The 16,091-nt window shown below is 49.5% G+C and overlaps 1 protein-coding gene across 1 annotated transcript in view; it reads right to left on the reverse strand.

The window, feature by feature from the left end:
- Positions 1-2,217: 2,217 nt before the first annotated feature.
- The window catches only part of LOC119383825 (venom metalloproteinase antarease-like TtrivMP_A), a 162,211-nt gene continuing 148,337 nt past the window's right edge, over positions 2,218-16,091 (reverse strand). Inside the window, exons 13-14 of the mRNA XM_037652112.2 lie at positions 13,346-13,447; positions 2,218-2,377 (exon numbers count right to left, since the gene is read on the reverse strand). Of these exons, the coding sequence (XP_037508040.1) occupies positions 2,324-2,377; positions 13,346-13,447 (156 nt within the window). The 3' untranslated portion in view covers positions 2,218-2,323. The remainder of the gene's footprint in view (positions 2,378-13,345; positions 13,448-16,091) is intronic.

Genomic DNA, 16,091 nt, shown 5'->3' on the forward strand with positions numbered 1-16,091 from the left:
TCGACTACTTTCGCGTTGCATAAAAGTGGAGTTGTTCTCAATATGCTGAGTATTATGCTGAGACTCCATCACTTCGCATGTCGGCAACTGTTATTCAGTCTGAAATGCGGAACAACACAAACTGCCTTCCGCTGCGAGCAATACAGCTTCTCGATCGCGCTTTTCGCGATTGTTAGGATCGGCTTAACGTGAATGTTTGCTGAAAAAAAAAAAAAGCTATTGGACAAATGACCCTTACTGGCGTTCGTTTTCATATGAGGTTCTTATTTTACTTTTTGAGGGGGGTGCACACACAAAAATAGTGATATAAATACGATTCGGCGCAATACAAAAAAAAAAAATAGGCACTGCGCAACGGAAAAACAACAACATCGTGATAGCGAAGATGATCGCATGTGAGCCGTTATCTAGCAGGCTGCGGCCGAAATGGCTCGTCTTAGTCACACCTGCATTAACGCGCTGCCCGTTTACCAATAACAAACTTGATTATATTTTGTACTGGCGTCACACGGGCACTTTTCTTCGTGATCAGAGTCAATGCCGATCGAATTTCTTGATCGCAATCAACAATCATCGCTACTATACGGTACCAACTAATCCGGATCGAGTTTGGCGCAAACGTAAATGAAATCGCAATCTGGGAGCCAGATGTCGACGAGTATATCGCAATGGTCTCGATCCCGATCGAACCCAATCGCTATTAAAGTGACCGTGTAGCAGCGCCTGATCCGGAGCAAGCCTAATCCGGGTCGGCCCCGATGACGATCAAAAGTGCCCGCGTGACAGCGGCATTGATTACGGGCTTGCCTTCTTTATGATCATTCACCTGATTAGTGCCTATACTTATCGTAAAGGCACTGAAGTGTTCCCTGTTTAGCTGTATACATCAAATGGACCTTCCAAAGCAGCGCTTGTTTGCGTCACGGGATACCACGTCTATCAATGCTCACTGCATGTAGACGCTTATTGTCTAAGTACTTTTTGGGCAGTAACCGACTATAGAGCTCATTAAATTATTGGTTTGTCTGTGAATGCGCAGCCTATCTAAACTGCACGACTATCCGCATGGAATATTCTTTGTAAAAAGTGAAATCTGAAATCATTATATGAGAATGGAAATTTGAGCGAGTTGGTAGGCGTTCATATTTGGTTGAAACTTCAGTTTTCATCTTTGCTTCAACCAATGATAAAATCATTGCGTTGAATGGTGTAAAAATGCTCAGCATGAGTCCCAGCGCAATTTTCTATGCATATTTTGTATGATCATGATGAGATGTGCTACTATCCGTCAGGTGGTTGCACGGTTGTTGCATAGTCTCCTCTTTCAAACTGCTATTTTTTGCCATTCTCTGATGCTTTATTCGTACAAGCTTCCTTCACGTGTTGCGATGGGGTTTGATTTGTTTCTTCATGCCTCACACGGCTTCTCCGTGTAGTTAAGACTTATCTTGATGCAGTCGCTCAAAGTAAGCTATGTTTCTTAAACGAAACGGTCTTCGCTCACCGTTCAACTGTACGTGAAGCAGAATTATGCGGAGCGTGAGAACGCGTCTTTGTTCTGCAACCCCTTGTTTCTTTCCAAGAAATATACGTCATATCTATGACGCAGCACACCCTTTAGTCTATATACAGGTAGGAATTGAAGTATTTCTTTGGATAGCTCATTCCTGCCACTTCATTCATTTATTTATTTATTTGTAATACCTCAATGGCCCCATGAGGCAAAATGTTATCCATGAGTGGTGGTTATTTCTAGTAAAAGAGCTCTTCGATTATGAGTTTTAAGATGCTCAGTTAAAGTTGTTGGAATGTTCAATTCAGTTATTTTATGTCTGGAAGAAGAATGAGGAGGCATGGGAGACAGTGCGAGGTTGAGGAGGGTACACGTTCTATTCGTGATTGATCCCGCTTGATCTAAATTGAGCAGGAAGAATGATACCTATTTGGGGTAATTTGTAGAACAATATGTGGTAGAGACAAACACGGACGGCTAGACGGCGTGGCACAATGCTGGAAAGGTTGGCTTGGAATTTGAGTGTAGAATAGCAAGAGGTGTAGGAACAATGAGCAAAAGGGAAACGTACAGCACTTCCCTGCCCATATTAAAAAATGACGGATATTTGCAACAGTTGCTGCTAGAATCAGCCACAAGTGACGAACGTTCTTTTAATGGGTTGCGGCGCTGGCCTTGAGCAGGAATTCTTTAACACAGGCATGATAATAGTGAGACTCAGAGGGTGAGGACATTTTTTTAGGCAGACTGTCTTTATTTCATCAGGTGCCAAGGTTTTGAAGATGCGAAGAGAGTCTGATGATATATGATTTATTCTGCTCTCTTTAACTCCGCTTTAGATGTACAATTTCCCAGAACACAAAACTGCGAAAAAGAACAACGTTATAGAATATCAGTTGGAAGAAAATATTCTGTAACATCTCGTAAAGGTATGAAGCAGCTGCTGATCACTGCCAGAGGTATGGAAGAGTGACAATTACACTCTAAGATAACAAAATGCAGTGCGATTCGTAGCGTTGCATATACATATATATATATATATATATATACATATATATATATATACATATATATATATATATATATATATATATATATATACATATATATATATATATATATATATATATATATATATATATATATATATATATATATATATATATATATATAGTTCAGAAAGGAAGACAAAACGTGCGAAACAAGTTTTGCTAAGGTTTCGGCAGGAGGTTGTGCCTGCGTCTCTGACAAAGGCAGGCCCTCCTGCCGAAAGGTAAGTCACAAATATGTCGCACGGTTTGTCTTCCTTTCTGAACTGCATGTCCCACCGGATCCACTGAGCGTTCCCAATGAATATATATATATATATATATATATATATACATATATGTATATATATACACACACACACACACATATATATATATATATATATATATATATATATATATATATATATATATATATATATATATATATATATATAATTGCAGGGAATAACTTCTTGGACGCCGGTAAATGGTATGAATAAAAAGAAGACACACGTCGAAAAACAGACTGGTTTCTTTACGTTTCGGCCGTGGGACCGGCCTTCGTCAGAAGCCGGTCACACGGCACTTCCCTGCCCATATTAAAAAATGACGGATATTTGCAACAGTTGCTCCTAGGATCAGCCACAAGTGACGAACGTTCTTTTAATAGGTTGCGGCGCTGGCCTTGAGCAAGAATTCTTTACCATTCTGTTTTTCGACGTGTGTCTTCTTTTTATTCATATATATATATATTTATATATATATATATATATATATATATATATATATATATATATATATATATATATATATATATATATATATATATATATATATATACTCGGCCATGAGCCGACAATGTCTCCGGTGGGCGGTGTTGGCTACATCGTGGTGGTCGGGTTCGACCACGCCGCAACTTGTTTGGGAGACCTGCCCGAAGAGCCTCTGGTGGTCGACACTGGTCGAATCGCCGTGGTCGGTCTCGACCATGCTGGCGCTTAGCCTGAAACTTTGCCGACGCTGTCTTTGAAGGTTGGTCTCGGCCATACTGCGACATTGCACAGGAAGCTGACTCGTTTGTCTTTGGTTGACAAAATTGGCTCTTTCGCGGTAGTCGACATTGCCTGCAACGATGCGGCTTGGCTCGTCGATCTGCCGTAAGTGGGTCTGGTGGGCGACCCTGGCTATGAAGCAGCGGTCGTTGCACGCCAAGCAGACAATTGTTGTGCCGCCTCAGCTTGACGCTCTGGTCTTTGTCTGCGTTTGCGTGCAAAGCCGGCGAACACTTGCGCAACGCCGAACGCGTATGAACTCGGACAGGCAGCGGGACGGGATCGTCGTGATTCGACAGAGCAGCCTCTCCCTCAATATCACCGTACTTTTTTGCTCTGTGGTGACTGTCCGAACGACTTGCATTGGCTTCTGCAAGTGAAACGCTCGCACACTCGGCCAATGACTGCCGCGATTTCCGGGGCTGTGACTTCCCAGTGAGGGTTGAATCTGGAGCGGCGGTTCGTTCATCGCTTCCAACTTGTGAGGAAACTGACGTCCCACAGCAGGCCGACGGCTCCGTGCGCTCTAGTGCTGACCAGCTTACAGGCCGCGTCGGCGGCCGCTGTGAATGGGATGTGGTCTCGACGCTTACACGGGATAGTATGGTGTCAGATACTGAGGCAAGAAGTGGTGCGCCTGGTTTCTGAGGTATGTGTGTACCAGGACAGGTTGTCATACTGGCTGCCGGTGAGATACAATGCACAGTTGCAGCCTCGAGGTGGTTCTTCTCCTGAGCTCCATCCTCGGTAGCAGTCAGGTTGGACTCGGTGCTCGCATAGGAGTTATAAAGACTCCGTCCAAAAGCAGCTATGAGCTTGTTGCTCCATTCCGCCCAGGACTGCTGCTGCACGCCTTCGTATCGATGCCACGCCGCGGCACCATTCCGAAGGCGGTCAATTGCCAAGCACCATTTCTGTTGGTCCGCCCACGCCTCGCGAGCTCCAAGAGCGTTGACGGTGGCCACCCAGTTGTCGGCGTCGTCTTGGAAGCCGCGGAATTCCGGTAGTTGGCAGGCAGCCGGTGATGGTGATACGGTAGGCGAAACTCTGGAGCATCAAGACGCCAACCAGCCGAGTTAGTATGAGAGCTGCGCGAGGGCATACCGCAACTCCCTGCGGCTCTCGGGTGAGCTCTCTTCATTGTCTTGCGATGCGGCGGCGGCCAGCGCGGCATTGAGTGAGTGCAGTGCTGGCAAGGCGGACCCTTGCCCGAGGGAGCTTGGACAGCACCCCTAAGCGGCTCGGGTGCTGATGGAGTACTGAGTAAGCCGTTGTCGCTGCGTGAAGCGTGGACGGCATTCCCGGGCAAGGGTAGGCCGCGTACTGTCTTGGCGGCGCCGGGTAAGTCTGCCCTTGAGCCACCGAGGAGGCCTGGACGCCTTCCTTGAATGGTGGCACAGGTGCTTCCGGCAGTAGTAGCGAGACGGCCTGCATAATCGTTCCTTGGAGGGAAGGTCCGCAGCGCCGATGAGCCACGAGGACGCACTTACGGTTTATAGTTCGTAGACTGCGCCATAGTAAGGAAGAAAAGAACAGAGACAGCACCCTTGCTGCGGGCCGGCTGGTCTTATTCTCTCCCTCATCTTTCTCTACATCGCCCTAGCTGCCCGCGCGCCAGAGCCTCGGTGCCGCTCTTCGTCCTCACGCTCGGCCATGAACGCGAGGGCGCAGAGCTGCCGCCACTGTCTCTGGTGGGCGGCTTTGGATGCATCGCGTTGGCCGGTCTCGGCCACGCTTTGACATGCTGGTGCATCTGCCGTCTTGGCTCGTGGGTCTAGTGTGCGACCCTGGCTAAATCAGAAAAAAACCTGCTTCCGGCGGCCGGATTTGGCTTTGTCTCGGAAGTAACGGCGGATGTGGCATGCCTGGTGACGGATGCCAGAACAGCATCCGAGGAGGCACCGTAGCTGGCAAGGTGTCTGGATGCTTCTTTTCGGTTAACACCCCATGATTGTCAACACCAGGAAAACGGTCAGGACATTCGTCAGGAACCTTCCGCGGTTTTGTGGGAATTGAGATATTCACTTCTACAGCCGAATTCTCCACACTGTCAACGGGGCGCTCGGTCTCCTCGTTTTCATTGACGCCCGACGTCTCTGGAACCGGTCTAGGTGACTCTTCGGGTGCCGTGGTTTTGAAGTACACCGCACGTTTCTTTGTGATTGATATTCCGTCAGCAGGCAGTGGGAATAACGACGGGGCAACTTTCAAGCGCTCGTTCCGGGAAACCTTCTCTTTGAACGCCTGCGTGTTGGAAACCTTGTACTCTATCCCGTCCAACCGTTGATGGTCTGCAGTCAGGTACTGCAAGCATTTTCCTTTCAGAACGGCTGCACACAGGCATGTCCTGGAATCTTCCAGATGGGTGCATCGGGTAAACGTGGTCGCCACTACTTTCTTGGTTTCATTCAGAGCAAGGTGGCCATCTGCGCAATCGGTCAATGAATGCGCTTGAAGTTGCAGATCATTTAGCTCAGATGGCTCTTCGCACACATCAGTTATGATCTAGGACTCGTGCGGCTTCTGGATTGAAAGCGTGCCGAGTACGAGAGGAGCCGTCACGTCCAGGTCATGAAGGAAAGATGAGCCATGGGGCACGCGTTACCAACTGCTGAGGTGAGAATTTTGTCTCGACTTGCCGGGGTGGTAAGATGCACTGCGCAGTGGCCGCCTCGAGGTGGTGCCCCTTCAGAACTCCATCCACGGTAGCGGTGAGGTTGGACCGTGTGGTGGCAGCGAGGTGGTAATCAATCGGTCGAAAGGCAACTATGAGCCTGGTTCTCCACTCGTCCCAGGATTGCTGCCTCACGCCTTTGTACCTGTGCCACGTCGCGGCGGCGTTTCGAAGGCAGTCTATGGCCACCCGCCATTTCTGCTGGTCCGGCCAGGCCTCGCGAGCTCCGAGGGCGTTGATGGTTGCCACTCACTTTTCGGCGTCGTTCTGGAAGCCGTGGAACTCCGGTAATTCGCAGAAAGCCGGCGATGATAGAATGGCAGGCGAAAATCCGGAATATGCCGACGCCCAGCACAGTGGTTTGACAGCAGCGTGAGAGTACGCTGCAGCTCTCTGCGTTTCTCGGGCGGGCTGCCCTCAAGGTCTTGTGAGGCGGCTACATCCAACAATGCGCTGATAGCCCTAAACGCCGGCAAAATGATAGGAAAAAGCGCAGAGCTCGACGCTGTCATGGCGTTGATTGTGACGCGGAGTCGCGCGACGGTTTAGCAAAGCTCGGCGGCGCTTTCGGGCGCTCCGCACGCGGAGATAGGGGTGACGTCGGAGGGGTGGAAGCTTATCAGTGTACTCATTGAGGCAGTATTCTTCTCCGAGGGAGTTGGGCGGCATCCCTAAGAGGCTCAGGTGACAATGAAGTACTAAGCGAGACGTTCTCGCAACGGGAAGCGTGAGCGGCATTCCCGGCAACGGTAGGCCGTGCACTGTCTTGGCGACGCCGGGGTAAGCGTGCCCTTGAGCCACCGATGAGGTCTGGACGCCGTCTTGGGATGATTTGATGGGTAGCTGCAGCAGCGGTTGGGCTGTGGCGTCCATGAGCGAGGAAGCGTGGACGGCGTTCCTAGGATGGAGGGACCCGCGCTGCCGACGTCCCGTAATGACAGGTGGCTTCAGCCTTACGGTTCACTGTTTGTAGACTGCGCCATTGTAAGGAACAGACAACAGAACAGCTGGCCCAGGCTTGGGCGTTGTCTCTGTCTGTTCCTTAGAATATTGTTGGGCCACCTCGTTGACGCTTCTTGTGTGCCGCCAGACCCTGAGAAAATTTGTGCCGTCACCAGTTTCCCAGTACGCCAATCCGCCAAAGATGTTCGGAGTTTTGTGGGACTCTGTTCCTATTTCCGGCGGTTCGTGAAAGACTTTGCAGCAATCGCTCGACCACTTACTGATCTTCTAAAGAAAGACGTCCTATTTTCGTGGGGGTCCACTCAAGCTGCCGCCTTCTCTCACCTCATCACAATTTTGACGACGAGACCTATATTGGCCCACTTTGACCCATCCGCCCCGACTGAGGTCCGAAGTGATGCCAGTGGTCACGGGATCGGAGTCGTCCTCGACCAACGTCAGCAGGGACACTACCGCGTTATCGCCTACGCTAGTCGCCTCCTTACACCTGCGGAGCGCAACTATTCGATCACCGAAAGAGAATGCCTTGCTCTTGTCTGGGCGGTCTCCAAGTTCCGTCCATATTTATATGTCACTCACTTCTCCGTAGTCACCGACCAGCACGCGCTCTGCTGGCTTTCATCATTAAGGGATCCCACAGGTCGACTTGGTCGCTGGGCTCTGCGACTGACTGCAAGAGTACACTTTTGCAGTGACGTACAAGTCTGGACGCCTGCATCAGGACGTCGACTGCCTATCTCGCTATCCGGTTGGCGAGTCGCGCACCGTCCCTGACACCGACGCTTGCGTGTGCACCGTTTCCCAACCGACCCACATAGCCGACGAGCAATACCGTGATGCATCCTTACGGGCTATCATCGAGTGTCTCGAAGCCTCACCTTCGGACCGATCTCATCGCTCGTTCGTACTCCAGAATGGTACGCTATACCGCCACAATTTTCATCCAGACGGACCATCCCTGCTGCTTGTTGTACCCAAACACCTCCGCTCCGCTGTACTCCACGAACTTCACGACGTTCCAACTGCCGGTCACCTTGGTGTGTCCCGCACATACGACCGAATCCGCCGTCGCTTCTATTGGCCAGGCCTCGCACGCTCCGTGAGACGATACGTCGCGGCGTGTGAGAAATGTCAACGCCGCAAAACACCATCGACGCTTCCGGCTGGGTGCCTTCAACCCCTCGACATTTCGTCCGAACCCTTCTTTCGCGTCGGCTTGGACCTACTCGGCCCTTTTCCCCTGTCTTCTGCTGGCAACAGGTGGCTAGCTGTGGCCACAGACTACGCCACACGCTACGCCATCACACGAGCTCTTCGAACAAGCTGCGCCACAGATGTCGCCGATTTCCTTCTGTGCGACGTGATCTTGCAACACGGTGCACCACGCCAGCTGCTCACGGACCGTGGCCGCACATTTCTATCGAGAGTCATAGCGGACATCCTGCGTTCATGTGAAACGCGGCATAAGCTCACTACGTCGTACCATCCGCAAACGAATGGCCTCACGGAGCGTCTGAACCGAACCCTAACCGACATGCTTTCAAAGTATGTTTCCTCAGACCACTCCGACTGGCACCTTGCTCTACCGTACGTGACATTTGCCTACAATTACTCGCGCCATGACACGGCTGGTTACTCCCCATTTTTCCTGCTGTTCGGCCGCGAACCCACATTGCCCCTTGATAGTCATTCCGTTGCCAGCAGCTCTGACCACTGAATACGCCCTGGACGCTATCAGCCGGGCCGCTCATGCACGCGAAGCCGCTCATATTCTCCTTCTGAACTCCCAAGAGAACCAACGCCGTCGGTATGATCAACGACACCGCGACGTACACTTTTCGCCAGGTTCTTTGGTTCTGCTGTGGTCTCCGACGCGGCACGTTGGCCTGTCCGACAGACTGCTCTCCCGGTACACAGGGCCATACCGAGTGCTTCGTGCGGTGACTCCCGTCACCTATGAAATCGCTCCTGCTGACTCGTCGTCTTCATCCATCCCGCATGTCAGCGACATCGTACACGTCGCACGCCTGAAGCAGTACCATTCGCCCAATGACGTTGACGTCTAGATGCGCCGAGACGGCGCCTTTGCGCCGGGGGTTATGCTACATGTAGGCTGCCGGAATCCATATTGTCGACGCGCGTGTGCGCCCGACGAAGAGGACGAAGGTCGCTAGCTGCTCGAGCTCGGAGCCGGATTGCTCAGCGCTGCAGCCGTTCTTGCAAATATATCTTGTGAATAGCGACTTGTAAAACCGACTGTCACTCACGTGACAATGTATACGCATAACGTGCTCCAGCAAGCTCTAGCGAGAGCTTAAAATTATGCCGTTAATCGCATCGAGTACGTCACACTATATTTTGTGTTCTGACTAATTTCTTAATTGGGCACGTGTAACTAACTTTTGGAGAAATGCTGCTGCGCATAAAACTACAATGGGAAATATGCAGATCGGTTTGCACAATGTCTGATTAGACAGTTCCTAACTTTCTGTCTATTTAGTAATATTGCTTTTGTGCTTACTACCGATAGTCGGGAAATACAAAAAAATTGCCGCGCGATATACTTATGCACTGCGCCATGAATGAAATGCTCCCTAACGCGTTCTGCATGCAAAGGACCATAGCCTTTGGCCGAGTGTGCTGCCGCCTAAATGGCGGTAGGAAAGTGCCTATAGTGATTACAGAACACGTTGATGGGCTGGTTGGTACATGTATTGATATATACTAAGTATGTGCAGCGAAAAGAAACGAGCACAAGAGAAACACAGCACCAGTCTATGTAATTTATGTGTCTTCTCTTGCCCTCGTTACTTTGCGCTGCACATACTCAGTATATTGTTACGCCCACAGTAACGCCCACCTATGTCAATTCTGCTGGCGTCAGTATGAACTTCAGTCGCCGCAGAAGGATCAAAGTGCCGGAGAATAGGCTGCGACGTGAGTAGGAACTTTAGTTGGTTGACGGAAGTCTCGCAGTCGTGTGTCCATTCAAAACTAGCGCCTTGACGAAGCAGGCTGGTCAAGGGGAAGGCAACGTCCCCAAATGCCGGAATAAATCGGTGAAAATGCGAGCGCAGGCCTAAAAAGCTACGAAGCTCCTTCATTGAGCGAGGTGGCTTAAACGTTTTCATGGCCTCTGGCTTGTTTGGCGCTCGTCGAGAGTCAGTGACCTGTCCACCATAGATGAAATTTTCGAATCGTCTGAGCACGCGTTCACTTGGTCATCACGTTGAACGTTACTGAGGACAGCTACGGTCGTCGGCGAGTATATTTTGAATGAAGCAAGCTTAAGTCCTCCTGGTAGTAGCACCGGTTCATTTGAACAATATATGATCCAAACTTCCGTACACCCTTTCCTCACTGGAACTATGCTATGGGCTACCAACATGTTCTTCTTAATGCAACTTAAATGGAAAGGTTCCACCATCGCGTCGAAGCTAGTATCGTTGTCGTAAATAGGCGAAGGAACTACGGGAAGGCTTACAGAACAGAATGCCGGGACAACGGTATCATCGTGGACTCGGAGTGCACCTTGTTCCCTGCCCGAATTCTCCATAAATCCATCAGGATCAGTGTCACTTATGAACACCTCCCAGTTTCTACAATTAACAGTGGCCCCACACATTCGCAGCAAATCAATGCCCAGAATTATGTCGTGCGTGCTCCGTGAAAGAATAAAAAATTCTGTCGCAAACACTTGATCACTCAGCGACACTGCCGCGGTATAAACACCAATACGGACACAGCGAGTTGCCACCCACGCCACAGAGTGTCGTCGCTTTCTCCCACAAAAACATCACTTTGCGTCCCAAATGATCTTTCAATGCAGCACTCATGATCGACACGGTCGCACCAGTGCCCACCAAGGCCATTGTATCTACACCGTCAACAAAAAGGTGCACTTTGTTCTTAAACATAAACACCGGTGGAGGTCTCTCTTCTTGCAGCAAGTCACCAGCGACCTCACCCCCATCGGCCGCGCTGTGTCGTTTTCCTGACGTGGTGAGGATGAGCGGCGACGGGGCGACAGAGACCGGCGCAGTCGAGGTGCTGGAAGTGGTGTCACACTTCGGTCGGAGGCAGGAGAACGGTAGCGAAAGGGTCCCTGCCAAAACTGCTCTTCGGTCGTGGTTGGGTGGTCCAGTGTTCCTCAAAAGGTGGGACACCAGGCTGCTGCGTCCAGGATGGCGGCCGTCCATAGCGTGGTATTCGCGAGCGATCGCAGTACCTTGATATGTGACCGGTCACACCACAGTTGTAACACATGGTATCTGGGCGCAGTCGTCGCTGCCCTTCGACGTGTTCCGGCACGTTGGCATTATCATTTGCGTAAGCGCGACGCTCAACGTAATCATTCGTCGGTCGGCGGTATGGGCGTTCGGTGCGGAAGCGGTGAGGGTACAGTGGTCTCTGGTAGTAAGTCCTGCTTAAGCAATGGATAGGCCAGGATTCCGCAACCTCCGTTGCGTTGACGGACGGTTTCTCGAAATCCCGAAGCTGCGTGATAGCCACATATTGTGGGAAGTAGCATCGAGACGTGCCGGCCACTTCACGCGTCATGTTTTCATGTTTGCATAGCTCTTACCGAACGATCTGACGGGTGGTTGTAGCAAGGTCAACTGTTGGTGTAGCTTCTACACTGGCCACCGTGGTGACATTGGTCAGGCCACGAAACTTCGGCGTTACTCTGCGCTGCTTTAATGTCTCAAACGTCCGACAGTGGCGAATGACATCTGACATTGAAGTTAGGCTTTCTTTGCTTATGAGAAAGTTATAGAGATCCTCTGTAATGCCTTTCAATAAATGCTCCACCTTGTCTTCTTCGGACATGCTGGCATCTGCTTGCCTACAGAGCCTCAATATCTCCTCTGTATACATTGTACATGTCTCTCCGGGTAACTGAGCCCTTTGTGCAAGAGTCTGCTCAGCAAGTTTCTTTTTCGCAGCTGTTACTGAAACACTTCGTTATCTCCTCAACAAAGCGTTCCCATGACGTCAGTAGGTCTTCATGGTTCTCGTACCAAACGAGTGCAACATCGGTAAGGTAAAAACCACGCGAGATAGCTGGGAGGCAGCATCCCATTTGTTGTAGTGGCTTGCCGGCTTGTAGTGCTTGAGCCATGCGTCCACGTCCTCGTTAGCCTTCCCGAAGAAGGGTCGTGGCTCTTTGTGATGCGGCCAAGAACTGCTGGGGGCTGGTTCTCGAGTGTCTTTGTCGTCGGCCATGATGGGCATGAAAGGAGGCAGGCCGGCGAGGTGACGACTTCGGCGAAGTCCGAAGGGTAGCACTTCCGTCGTTGGTTGCCTTACCCAGCACCTCCACCACTCTGTTACGCCCACAGTAAAGTTTTTGGTTTTTTTAGAGAGAAGGGTTGGACGGCACGACCGCAGAGGACGAGGCTGCCGAGAGATCTTCTTCTTTTCGATTTCCACATACTTCTTCCTCTTCTTAGTCCGGCACATACACGGCGTAATATTTTATCAAGATATTGTGGTGGTTATGCGGTGATGCGCGTGCTCGTTGTGGCAGCACAAAACGCCGCGAGCGAAGCATGTCGTTTGTTTGCGCAGGGCCAGGGAGAATGGTAATGAAGACGCCTAAGCGGGCATGTCACGTGACATGTTTTTGTATTTCGGATGCACCTGTAGTAACCAGAAAAATACGAATACTTAGACGACAGAAAGGTAGAGCCTGTGTAATGGTACGTTTCGCAAACCGATCTACGATTTTCTCATTGACACTTTTTGTCAAGCTTCCTTGCTTCAAATGCTGGTTAATTTACCGTACCCAATTGAGGAGAACACCGGGCTTGTGCGACTTACTGTAAGCCAGTGTCAGCGGCATATATGCAGTCGCGCCGTAATAGAGCGCAGAGTTCGTCGGTCTATGTGCATACCGCATGAAACAATACGCAAGGTACATTTTCCATTCTGACGGAAATAGCATGAGAAACATGGACGAAGGGAGAAAAGAACAGCACAAGCTCATGTGCTTGTGCTGTTCTATTCTTCCTTCGTCTACGTTTTTCGCGCACTTTTCCTGATAATGGAATACCAAACCGCCCAACAGTTTCTAAGCATATTTTCTACACCAATAAGCATGCTTCTTCACCTTTCCTTTGCTGCATGTTGCTCCATCGACAGCGTAAAGCAGCCTACTCTGTCCATTTCTGCTTAGAAAGCACTTCAAGACACAAACTAATCCCTTGTATGTCTGCAAAAAAGAGAACCAAGACGGCACCTCATTAAAGTATGTATCGTTATTTTTCGCTTAACGAGTTTTGTTTACCGTTAGCGATTCGCTTTAGCGATTCGTTAAAATTCTGACGATTTCTCACCAGCCTTACAGTAACCACATTGCATACCCCACTCGTAGAGAGGTGTACATTCGCGGCTATCGGCGCCACTGCCATTCTTTTGAAAAATACTTGATCAATACTCGACACCATGTAGCAGGTATTTGGTTTATATTTGGAATGTTATCACTGGGTACATCGACATCAGAATAAGGCGTCATAAAAGCATATCTAGGAAACATCTAGAAGTCGACCCCATCTTCACCTCACCCTCGACATTACAGTGCATTGCGGCAACGAAATTACCGTACATAACGAACACCCGGGACCCAAATATGTAGAAAGAACCAGCCACAGGTAGAGCCGAAGGTGGATAGGGTAACAAGTGTTGTCGTTTTCTAATGCGCGAGCGTTTAACAGTCACATTAGGATTAACAGGTGTTTGTGTAAGGTACAAGTTTGTGTATAGTCACGATATATCCGCTCTGGATATATCAGATGTTTCTCCTCTCCTACGGAGAGGAGATACATCTGGCGTCTTTCGTTAAGCAGCTTAGTCTTTTCGTTTTGCTATAGAAACATCTGGCGTCTTTTCGTTTTGCTTTTAGAAAACATCTGGCGTCTTTCGTTGGTTTATTTCATCAATCAACCGCGTTTTGAACAAAATGTTATTGTTTAATCTCGCACAGGAGAAATCTCACCAGGCACTACCTTGAAGGTAAACAATGGCTGCTAATGGGAATGAGAAACAGAAGTCGGCTTTTAGCTAACACTTACACTTCTACTTCTACTAACGTTTCCTACTGGAACATGCCAATGGCTGCTAATGGGGAATGAGGGACAGAAGAATTCGGCTTTTAGTTAACGCGCACGCTGCGAATTTTTTATTGTTCAACAACGCACAGGAGAAATCTCCCACCGGCGCCACCTTGGAGGTCAAGATCTGGTACTAGCGTTAAGACTGGTTACGCGCTACGACGGGGACGAACGGGTGCCGCTTTAAGGAGCTTCGCCCCTAAAATTGTGGACTAGGGCTATTGCATTTGTTCCTGAAACAGCTGGTGAGCAGATGTCATCAAAAATAAATTGTATCGTGATCTTCGTGATGTGTTTTTGCCAGTACCATTCGCTCGAGCTCCGTACGAGCTACCGCCCAACACATTACGAGGCTACATGAACGCTCCTTTTATCTTTCCCATTTTTCTCTCACGGTGCTCTTGGATTGATAGATGTATGCTATGAGCGTCCCTTTTAGAATGGGGCGGAGACATATGCGCCACCAGGCTCGTAAAAGAAAAACGCGCCGTTGCCACAACCGTGCCATTGGGCGCGTTTCCAATACAAGTTGAATTTGGTCAACGCACGGTGAGGTGCCAGCTTTAGCTCAAGCCTCGCTCATAGCATCCATCCATATCGAAAAATAGCTCTGCGGCGCTTGCCTGGCCAGCTTGGCTGTCGCACCGCGTCCCCGCCCGCCCTGTGAGAAATAGCGGCCAGGCTAGAGGGAAGGCACGACGCGCGTAGCGTTTCTCTTCGCATTTCACGACGCTTTGAAGGAGTGCATTCGAGTTTCAGTGCTTATAATGTGCTTGTTGATGCCATATTTGCGCGAGATTCACCCATATGCGGTGTCCATGTATATGTTAAGAACTTCAGCTACCGCAAGGGTTAAATCAAGATCATGGGCGTTAGTCGTTAGTACGGAGATGTGCCACTAGGCGTCAACGTGAGGGAGATGCGTGCTATCAAGCGGTGACATATCTGCCAAACAAAAGTAGACATTGTACAAGCTCTCACATACCAGTGCACTGTCAACAATAAACTACTTCTGTGAGAACACGTTTCACTTTCGTTTTATACCGATTTTTCCGTATGTCACTGTCAACAGCCTATAGCTTCTAATAACTGTAATTATAATTTTTATGTCTTCGGAATGTTGATTGGTTATCTATATTGTATATAAGCTTCATCTGCATATTATTAAATTGATCTTGATTTATTCACATGGTGCTCTCCTTGGCACTTTGTATTTGTCTTGTTGAAAGTCGTTTACGCATTACAGCACCTTTTAAGGACTTCTGTGCTATATCAAGGCTCTAATATTCGAAGAAAAACCTCCGCAAACTCGAGTCGAACGCACGACCTCTCGGTAAGCGGCGATTGGTTTTACGGACCCTCTAACGTCTACGCCACTGTAGCACATGCAGTAGGTGTCATGAACGCGCGTTTTATCTCTCACACACCCCTCTCCCAGTGCTCTTGTTTCGCGGGGTGGTGTCGCCGTCTGGGAGCGGTAGCGTGAATTAATGCGTCGCATCCGCGATTAGCTCCGGCAAGGCGCCGTCGCACCATTCGGCCGTCCGATTTGGCGCATTTCGAAAAGAAGTGTAATTTGGCCAACGCCTTACACCACGAAGTGACGGCTTTAGCCGCTGCGTCGCTTATAGCTACAGGAGGCATTGCTCATATCATCGATACATAATAAAAATACCTCTTCGGTCAGGAGCGTAGCACGAAATTTTGTGTTTTTTTTGGGCGGGGGGGGCTTCAACCATCCATTTT

This window comes from Rhipicephalus sanguineus, chromosome 2, assembly GCF_013339695.2.
Source record: "Rhipicephalus sanguineus isolate Rsan-2018 chromosome 2, BIME_Rsan_1.4, whole genome shotgun sequence".
Taxonomy (NCBI): domain Eukaryota; kingdom Metazoa; phylum Arthropoda; class Arachnida; order Ixodida; family Ixodidae; genus Rhipicephalus; species Rhipicephalus sanguineus.